This window comes from Lytechinus variegatus, chromosome 2, assembly GCF_018143015.1.
Source record: "Lytechinus variegatus isolate NC3 chromosome 2, Lvar_3.0, whole genome shotgun sequence".
Lineage (NCBI taxonomy): Eukaryota > Metazoa > Echinodermata > Echinoidea > Temnopleuroida > Toxopneustidae > Lytechinus > Lytechinus variegatus.
The window spans coordinates 82,441,412-82,451,591 of NC_054741.1; the positions used below are offsets into that span (position 1 = coordinate 82,441,412).

The window sequence follows — 10,180 nt, forward strand, 5'->3', positions numbered from 1 at the left end:
ATACTCCTCATGGCATATTCATTAGGGATATTCTGACTTTACTTACTTTTATTCCTCCAGATCAATGTTCTAGTAGCCCCTGTATGAATGGAGGAACTTGTAAAATTTCACTGGGATCAAGTCTAAGCTACACCTGTGATTGCCCATCTGGATATTCTGGTCTCACGTGTCAAATAGGTAATACTTTACTAATCATGCTAACTAAATATAGAAGCTATTATGTAATCTCTTACCAGTTTCTTTCAACGCCATATCTCGTACACACTCGGAATGGTATTCATTTCGAAAAGCAATTATTTATTGTTATTAAATTCATTCAGTGAATTTAAACCCTTTTTTGTTTCTTCTACTCTTTATCCTTTTATTTCTTTCTCTTTTCATTCGTTCCATCTCTTTTCTTCTTTCATATCCTAAATCGCTTATCATCGTTTCTTTCTTTCTTCCATACGTTGCATTTAATTCATAATTTCTATATTCATTTGAACAGTATTAAATGTGCTTTCATATTATGCTAAGTTATGGAATGTTATGCTACGCTGTCTATCAATTGCTTTTACTGTTAAATCTTTGATCTGAAGAGGTGAATTCAAGTTTTAATTTGAAAAAAAAATCATCGTGTCTTGAGATATTTAGAAGCATTTTTTTAAATCGCAGTAGCGCCTGCAATGACCTTTTTGATACTTAAAGGAGGATGAAACCATTGGAATAAGATAGCTTGTGTGAAAACAGAAAAATCAAAGAAACAGATCAACGAAAGTTTGAGAAAAATCGGACAAATAATGAGAAAGTTATGAGCATTTGAATATTGTGATCACTAATGCTATGGAGATAGCAGATTGGCAATGCGACAAAGATGTGTGATGTCACTTGTGAACAACTCTCCCCATTACTTTATTATATATTTCACTTGAATTGCCTCTTTTATCACATCATTCCATAAATCATACTGTTCTTTCTACATGAGGGCATGTTATACACATTTTTTAAGAATACATCATGGATAAAGAGTTTGTATCATCATAAGAAAAAGCAAAAAGAGACATTTTGAGGGTATTTTATAGCCCATCAAAGGGGAAGTTGTTCATCAGTGACATCACACATCCTTGTTGTATTGCCAATGTGAGGATCTCCGTAGCATTAGTGATTGCAATATTCAAATGCTCATAACTTTCTCACTATTTGTCCGATTTTTCTCAAACTTTCTTTATTCTTATTCTTTGATTTTTCTGTTTCTACACAAGCCTATTTGTTCCAAAGGTTTCATTCCCCTTTAATCAAGTAACTTTACAATAAGTTTTTCATGGTCGATATGACCCAACTTTAAAGATTTGTCTATTTTGTTTTCAAGTTCGTATAATATTTACCTAATTTGTATTCTTGAATATGTTGATTTGAATTCGCTCTAAATTTTCATTTTCTTTTATCTTCCGGTCCTGTTAACAGCTTCTGATCAATGTGCTAGTAACCCGTGTATGCATGGAGCATCTTGCAATCCTCTTTTAGGTTCCGACCCTCCATTCTTTTGCATTTGTCCTCCTGGATATGGTGGACAGTTTTGCGAAACAGGTGCATTAAACAAGATTCTTATTTTCAAGTCTCGGGGAGGGAGCCGTACTCTGATTTCTCGAGTGAAAGAAAGAATACAAAAGATGCTTGGCCATGGAACTACTTAATCAAGTAGAATTAGAGAATTATTGGTGCAACTGTGATACATAAATTAAATTTATTCATTCAGCTTTAAATGCCCCTTAGAGCTGATTCACGTCATAACATGCACTCGATGCATGAGAGACTCAAAACAATTGGAGGGGAAAAGGGATAGACCACGTTTCAACGACAAAATCACATGATTATTAAAGGAAACCAAAACCCAAGAAGAGAATCAATCTTATTGGAAAGAGTAAAATGAGAGGAACAATTTACAAAAAGTTTCATCAAAATCGGTTATGAAATAAGCAAGTTATGGAAGATTAAAAAGTCTTGTTGTACTTTCTATGTGGATCCTCAAATTGGCAAACATGCTTCAAAATGGCTGATTTTGTGGACAACTCTCCATTTGTTTTGTACACATATTTTCAGATTTTCCCCTTTATTTTACATATTTCACATTATCACCTCCTGACCTTGACATATATGGTGTGGATTATATTTTCCCATGACATATGTTGTGCTCAGAAGGAGGCAAGATGCAACTTGAAAGATAATGAGGAAAATCTGAAAATATGTGTACAAAAGAAATGGAGAGTTGTCCACAAAATCAGCCATTTTGAAGCACGTTTGCCAATTTGAGGATGCCCATAGAAAGTACAACAAGACTTTTTAATCGTCCTTAACTTGCCTATTTCATAACCGATTTTGATGAAACTTTTTTTTAATCATTTTACTTTTTCCAATAAGCTTGCCTCTTTTCTTGGGTTTTGGTTTCCTTTAATACTAGCTTCCACTAGTATTGACCATCATTCGTACAATAATCTTTGGTAAACTCTGTATGATACTACGGTATGCAACTCGTAAAAAACAGGTCTGCTTTTTGAAATCTACCAAATGCAAGAATCTTTACAACAGAATTTGAAACCCATACATTTTTTTTACTGTAATCTAATGAAGGGATTGACTGAGGGTATTCCTGACAAAAGCTATTTCCCCATTTCATACTAAAATATTTTCGTATGGCATACATTTTGAACACACGATTTTTTTTCGCCCTTCTCAATCAAGATCCATGTTCTAGTATCCCATGTCTAAACGATGGATCTTGTAGTCTTTCTCCTGGAGAAACTTTACCATTCACTTGTTCCTGTATTGCTGGATACACCGGTGTCGTCTGCCAAACAGGTAACTAAATCAATAGTTTTAAACTAGAATGTCATTTCATTGGGTGGTGTTTGTTTTTTAAGCATAATTGTAATGTTTGTTCTGCTTCTCTTTGCTTAAGTCAATTACTTTTTCTGATGATTACCGTTCCTTTCAAACTGACAAATCTTACCATTTTAGTAAAATCACTGATTTGCTGATATTAAAGCATTCGTCCCTGACTGAGTTTGTGTTAACGGTCGATGATTGACATCTTGTAAGCGCTGAGGTTCATGAAACAGTGTCCAGTTGTTTCGAATAGTGAATCAATGTCTTACTCCTTGTAATTTATTTTAAGAGCGTAGTAACAAAATTTTGTGTCTGGTCATGAATGAAATTAAAACAAAAACATTTATTATTCATGTTTGTATTTTTTTAAAATAAACATTATTGCTCAAACTGTTATCTTTATTTGAATCAAACACTTGTATTTCAACTGTGACGTCAGAGGTTTGCACTAGCAACCCGTGTAAGAACGATGGATTGTGCCTGCCTTCCTCTATTTCAGATCCTCCATTCTGTTGCATCTGTTTACCTGGCTATACCGGAGAGATATGTGATATAGACGTAGTTACTACTATATGTACGTCTCAGTTGATATATATCATTATATTCCATATCTTACCTCTAAATTCAATGTATAGATGTGTATACATGTAGAGTGTGGCATTTCTTTTGTATTCTTTGTGAAGTTTCTCCCACTGATCCCTGAAATGAGAGTCTATTCAGATTCTTACGTGAGTTCCTGCGCAAATCGTTTCTGATAGGCCGTAATATTTATTGTTTGTAACCTGCCATACGTAAATGATTTGCTAAGATGTTGGTCTCAAATTAAAGATGAGCTTCCACTCTTGCCATAATTTTCTTTAAATATTAAAGAAGAAAATGACAGATTATATACAGTGCGTCCCACAAAAAAGGAAACCCGTTTCGGAGATGAATTTCACAATTATTAAATATATTTTTACTATGGATTTTATCATTGTTAAATTAATCTCTGATAACGGTTTTTTATATTTCGTCATTTTCTTCTTTAATATTTTGTTAAACTAGAACGAATTTTTGAAAAGTATCATGTTTGATTGCAAATCGGGTTGTGTATGTTTTATTTTCAATACAGATATATATCTTACGTGCAAATATCATAAGAACAAAAAGTTCTTTCTTCCAGTATTATGCCCAAGATCATACAAATTATCCTTGTTTGAAAGAGAATGATTAAAAGTCCGTCCCTGGTGTATTTTCGTATCTGAATATTGCCCTCGGCTGTTGTAACATTCCGTAACTCAATGCAATACATGTACATGTAAACATACCGATTGGGTTAAGTCAACGATATGTTTTCAATATCCCATCCAGCGACCGAAGCTCTGCCGAGTTGTTTACCCAATCTGTGTATGAATGGAGGAACTTGTATTTCTGAGCTTGGCCTTTCGTTTTGTGATTGTGTCGATGGATTTGGGGGAAACTTGTGTGAACAACCAGACCCATGTAAGTATATATTGCTATTTAAATTTTATTTACTTATACCTATCATTACTGCTCCCAAGCTATTGATTTAATTTTTCAAGGTCTATATAAGCGTACTCCTTTAGAATTTTAGAATATCTAGTTCTCTTTTCATGATTTTTTTTTTCATTGTGGTATCTGACTGAACAAGAGGAAACTTGTCGATGTTATCTAAGCATTGCCTTTAGGCAACACATGGAAACATTTGCCTCTTATAATTAGCAGTGTTATTTACCATTGTTTTCCAATCAGAGTGTACATTGTACACCACGGGATTCGATTTCAAATGGTTTTAGAAAGAGCTATGTTATCTCATTCTGTAATAGTCCAGGGGTCAATTGTGGGTCTGTGAGTGATCCCAGATGAAACGTGCTTTCAGCATTTTTATTGCAGAATAAATTCACTCCACAAATATTGAACTTCCGCATCATTTTCTCCGAGATTATACAATTTATGTTAATATGAAATTTTTCTATGTTGCTATCTATTCATTTTAGCAATTAACGAATGTGCATCAAACCCTTGTCTAAATGGAGGAATCTGCATTGATGGTCAAGATTCATTTGTGTGTGCATGTCAAATCGGTTATTCTGGTCCCTGGTGTGAAGAAGGTAATTAGTAAAGATCTGCTGAATCCAGCTTACAGAGGCGAAATTTAAATCAAAAGAAAATGTTTTATTCTGAAAAAAAACACGTTATAATATTATTTTGATGGGATTAATTTGAGAATGATTTAAAGTTGTGAGTGATAATACAATTCATAATTAGTTTTGAAAGGAGACAAATTAAGCCTGTATGTATTTCTACTGATATTGGAACACTGTCAACTGTCACAGATGACTTTCGTGCGATTAAGATCTCAGGGGGCCCTTTTGACCCCTCCCCCTCCCTTTCTGGCTTGCCACTTTCTAATATACCACCATCCTTATGAGGATTAGATTATGTTCGGCTACACACATTTAAAAATATACAAATGTAAACTTTCCACTTTCCCTACTATGCTCTATTTATTTCAGCAATTAACGAATGTATTTCAAACCCCTGTCTATATGGAGGAACTTGCATTGATGGTCAAGCTTCATTTATTTGTAGATGTCAAGCTGGTTATTATGGAACCCGGTGTGAAGGTTAGTTAAAGATCTGCTGCGTTTACTTTCACGGATTCGAATTACTATTCAAACGGAAACATTGAAAGCAATAGGTCTTTTCCCCTTTACAGCCACTTTGTTTACAAGTTAATGAATTGATGATACGAAGTTGTTCGACAAGGCTATATAGAGTACCAAAGCAAGCGATGACGTCAGTTGACATGGTGTCATGGCGGCCTGGTTCTCAACAAATGAACCCGAGGGCCGTTCCATAAAGCTGTTCGTAAGTTAAGAGTGACTTTAAGAACCACTGGTGATCCTTATGCGCTGAACCATCGCCAATTTATTATACCATTTACCACAACAATGGATCCCTAGTCGTGACTCTCAGAGTGATGGTAACAACCAATGACAAAATACATCACCATTTTTTGCAAATACAAATGTGTACAGAAGATCGTGCAGTTGCGACTCAGTTTAGAACCAGTCAGTTCGTTGTCATGACATCGTGACGTCACACTTCGGTACTCTATTGCGCCCCTTCTGAAATCGTGCCCTTCAAATATGACACTTCAAGGCTGTGACTTTTATCTACACCTCCTTACCTTAAAAGTGGAGCCCAGGGAGAGGTTCCCCTTTAACCCATTAGATTATTTAATGAGAAAAAAAAAAAAAATCTCAATTTGGAGATGGAAATCATTTCAAGGATTTTTATGCGGTCATATATCTAGTTCGAAAGTTCCAAAGTCAAACCCAAATTTCAACATAATTGATTTCTACAAACACAATGTGCGGGTTTGGGTGGGCAAAATATAATTTCTCTACGATAAATGAAGCAATTCGTTGGCAAAGTTCTAGAAGGTGAAATATCAGTATACCGTTTCATACTAAAATATGTACCAATGTTTGACATTTTGATTTCAATTTCATGTTGTACAGATCAGAGCAACCCTCCGGCAATTTCACCAGGCATTTCACCTCTTGAGACAACTCACTCTCCTGATGATCCATTATCTGGAATAACTGTAGGTACGTATCTCGGCTCAAAAACTATTGTTCTTAGTGAGAATATGTAAAACTGAGTTGTCTTAAACCATATTTCTTTAAGTAATGAGATTTTGAAAGTGGGACCTTTTCTTGATAGAAAATAGGATTATTTGGACAAATTCTGCAATCCATTTGTATTTGCATTTTATTTTGGCTATGAAAGTTGTCAGGAAAAACTGATGATTTTGTTATCATCGTAAGGGACCTTGTTATACAAGTTCCATTTTGGGGTACTAACTCCAATGGATCACCAGTTGTAACTTACAGCTTCATGGTGGATGTTTCATTAAGCTGTTAGTTACAACTGGTGATCCACTCTTAGTCTAGCTAAATCCACACCAATGACAATTTGGTGCACGTAATTTACTTCAAGATAGGTCCACCAGTTTTTTGTAAAGTCACTTACGTCATAACACCCAGATGGTCCCCATAACACAAAGATTAGCGATTAATCGTACGCTTGATTTTCACGATTGATTGTACATTGTGGTCCAGGCCCAGGTTCCCGTAACACAAAGGTTAGTGATTAACCACTAATTTGAAAAAGCAATTCTGCTTGGTTCAAAGACTGCTGAGCACAATTGTGCATGTAATAATATTCTTGATAGGTCATTTCATTCAACAATCAATTGCTAAACTTTGTGTGGCCCTGGACAGTAATACAGCTTGGGAGCTTTCATGAAAGGACTTGTCAGACACTTTATCTGAGTCCCATAGTAAAATCGCTTCTTGGTCAATCAAAATCAAGGAAAGTTGTCAGATCTGCTCTTATCGGACCGAGATATTCATGAAATGCTCCCCTGGTATCATTCAAGGTGACACAGCATTAAGATGAATTATCATGCATATTGTTTAAACACACTGTAATCATTATTCTATTTCATCTTTTTCTCCTTCCTCCTAACATCTCTCCTCTTATTCCTTTCCTTCCATGACCACTTTTCATTACTCTCCAGAGCAAGTAGCTGCTATATCAGCTGGGTTTGCACTGATCATACTAATCAGTGTCATCGTTTGGGTGGCAGTTTGCATACGACTCCAGTAAGTGAACTTCTGATCAATCTTATTATTTGCTAATGTTAATATTGTTCTGCTCTCTCTCCTCCAGAAGACTTGTATGTGCCTTAAAATAAACCTTTTTTGTTTACCCTTTTTTTGTAGGGTGATTAGATGAGAAACTGTAAAATTGTCATGATCTCTGTAAGCAAAATATGCACTGAACCGAAAGTTAAAGTAAAGCCTTGCAACTATTGTTTCATTTCAGACTGCATTTTCCCACTTTAATAGTTTTACTGACCCTTGCGCCATAGACATTCTTTTTCTGTCCTGATCATCATCCCCTTTAATATGATTAGCACTTCTTTTGCCCTTATATATTGGTATCAAGTCATCAACACCCATGCTGTAGGTAGTATTTCCTATCAATTTTGGCAGCAAATAAAACTTGAAAGCCTTCTTTACAGGGACATATCCCTGATAGTGATGTCTTTTCTTTTTACTCTCATTCTAGAAAAGACGTTAAAAAAAAGAAGGACCCCCTGTCAATGATCACCACCCCCTACGCCATCAAAGACCCTCCAGTGTTGGATCTTGAGATGCAGGAAACAAACCAAGCAAGGGGAGATGATATTTATGTCTTATCCTAAAGACAACGCACCATTTCATTCTTTAAAATACTTGTATGAATATTCATTTCAATGTAATTTGTATCAATTTTATTTCCATTATTATAATATACTCAAGATCTGTCTTGTCTAATACTATAGTAACTATACTGTACATACGCAGTCAAAGTTGATTGCTCCAGATCTAAAGATCTGAGGTTGATCCTTTTCTAAAAGAAACATTTTCTAAGCAAGCAAGTATTCCTGCTATCATTATCAATATAGACACCATAATACTCATATTTCCATTGTTATGTACTGTGGCATCATGAGTAATTTCTAAGTTGTTTAATCATCAGTCTCATTGTCATACCGACCAGGATCTGCATTTAACTGTTTTGTGAAATTAAGCAAAACTTTATCAATTATATTACTATTATTATCAATATTATTGCTACCAACATATTATCTTTTATGATTATTTCATCAATGCCATAAGGTAGTTCTTGCCAAACATGAATTAAGTGTTTATTGAATACTGCACTCACACATAATCTTCTAATTCATGGAAATTAATATTTACTCTGATACAATCTCAAAATTAGTTAGATCGCCATTCTCATGAAATACCTTTCTCTCTATGCCCATTAAATGATCCTGTTCTATGCAATGCATTGACAAAAGAGGTGTTTTATTTAATACTGTTGCATACTTTTATATTAAAAATATATAAATTAGTAGAAGTGTAATTTACATGCATTGCAATTGCACTTACAGGTTATCATGTCATTTTTATATATAATTGGAAATCAAGGAGAAAAAAAAGCAGCTAACTAGCAAGGAGAGATATATTTATATATGATTTAGCCTAAATGAATTGAAATATGATATGATTTTTTATATGAAGAGTATTGTTTACAAAAATTATCTACATCTTATAAAGTACTTTGGCAGAAGCAGTTTTAAATAGTTTTCTCTTTCAGTATGTTTGCAATGAGAACATAAAAGGAATATCATTTATTTGTTTAAGTTCCCTACAAAGAATGAATGTATATACATTGTAATTTAAATTGATTCTTATTTCTTTTTACTTATTCTCTATTGTTTAACAAAGAAGATGTTGGTAAAGATTTGGGAAAATAAATTGGAGATTTAAAGAAATGAAATGTGAATATTTTTTTTCTAATGGAAAAGATGCAAGGTGGTGAATGCATATAACGTAAATGGCTTGAATCATTCAATAACTTACAGAGGTGTAGGTCCATTGAAGTTTGGGATATATAATGTGTCAATTTGAATCAATTTGCTAAGAAAGGAATCCTCAAATTAAAAAATAATCATGATACACACAAGAACTATACTATTGGCAATGTACATTATTTTTTATTTTACTATTATTTACAACAGTTACAAAAAAACATTCTTCATCACATCTGATAATACTGATTTTAAACAATAGACTCTGCAGCTCATAATACAAAATACACTGATGGTGCATAACATTGAAGATTGAATCTATGCTGCACTCCAGTCTTCTTAGGTTAAAATGAAGAGGTTTCTGCACATATTCATACCAACAATGAAAATTGATTTTTCCCATTCTGCATCAATTCACATCCTCAAATGTGACACATCTACTCTTACTCATCGCATGACAAACTAAGGCGTGGACATGATACGCCCACCTGTAACGCGGAAAATTGAGTTATTGGTCAAGAAAGAAAAGTGGAAGGTGACGACTTCACCTTTGACTGTCTGACCTCAAAATCAATAGCATTCCTGGGATCTATGCTAGTATCATACACACCAAATTATGAGCCTATAGGTTAAGTTAAACTAAAGACTTCAGAAGGGTAAGATGAAAACATGTCAGTGTGACCTTGACCTTTGGACCTCAAAATCAATAGGCTTCCTGGGATCCATGCTAGTATCATACACACCAAATAATATGAAGCCTAGACTGAAGTTATCGCGTTTACAAGGAAACGTTAAAGTTGGGTCTTCATCCAAATTGAAGGGGATTTCTGGACATATCTGATCAAGATTTTAAGAGGGAAATACTGTATATATTTACTACTT

General features: G+C 34.3%; 1 protein-coding gene across 6 annotated transcripts in view; it reads left to right on the top strand.

Annotated features, from left to right (window-relative positions):
• LOC121409269 (fibropellin-1-like) overlaps positions 1-9,511 on the top strand; it is a 36,427-nt gene extending 26,916 nt beyond the window's left edge. For 5 of the 6 annotated variants that reach the window (XM_041601152.1, XM_041601156.1, XM_041601154.1 and 2 more), the window contains 10 exons: positions 61-177; positions 1,444-1,566; positions 2,719-2,835; positions 3,290-3,436; positions 4,213-4,344; positions 4,860-4,973; positions 5,379-5,489; positions 6,390-6,479; positions 7,454-7,538; positions 8,008-9,511. In XM_041601152.1, the coding sequence (XP_041457086.1) occupies positions 61-177; positions 1,444-1,566; positions 2,719-2,835; positions 3,290-3,436; positions 4,213-4,344; positions 4,860-4,973; positions 5,379-5,489; positions 6,390-6,479; positions 7,454-7,538; positions 8,008-8,143 (1,172 nt within the window). In that variant the 3' untranslated portion in view covers positions 8,144-9,511. The remainder of the gene's footprint in view (positions 1-60; positions 178-1,443; positions 1,567-2,718; positions 2,836-3,289; positions 3,437-4,212; positions 4,345-4,859; positions 4,974-5,378; positions 5,490-6,389; positions 6,480-7,453; positions 7,539-8,007) is intronic. The other variant, XM_041601155.1, reaches the window with a different exon arrangement.
• Positions 9,512-10,180: the final 669 nt, after the last annotated feature.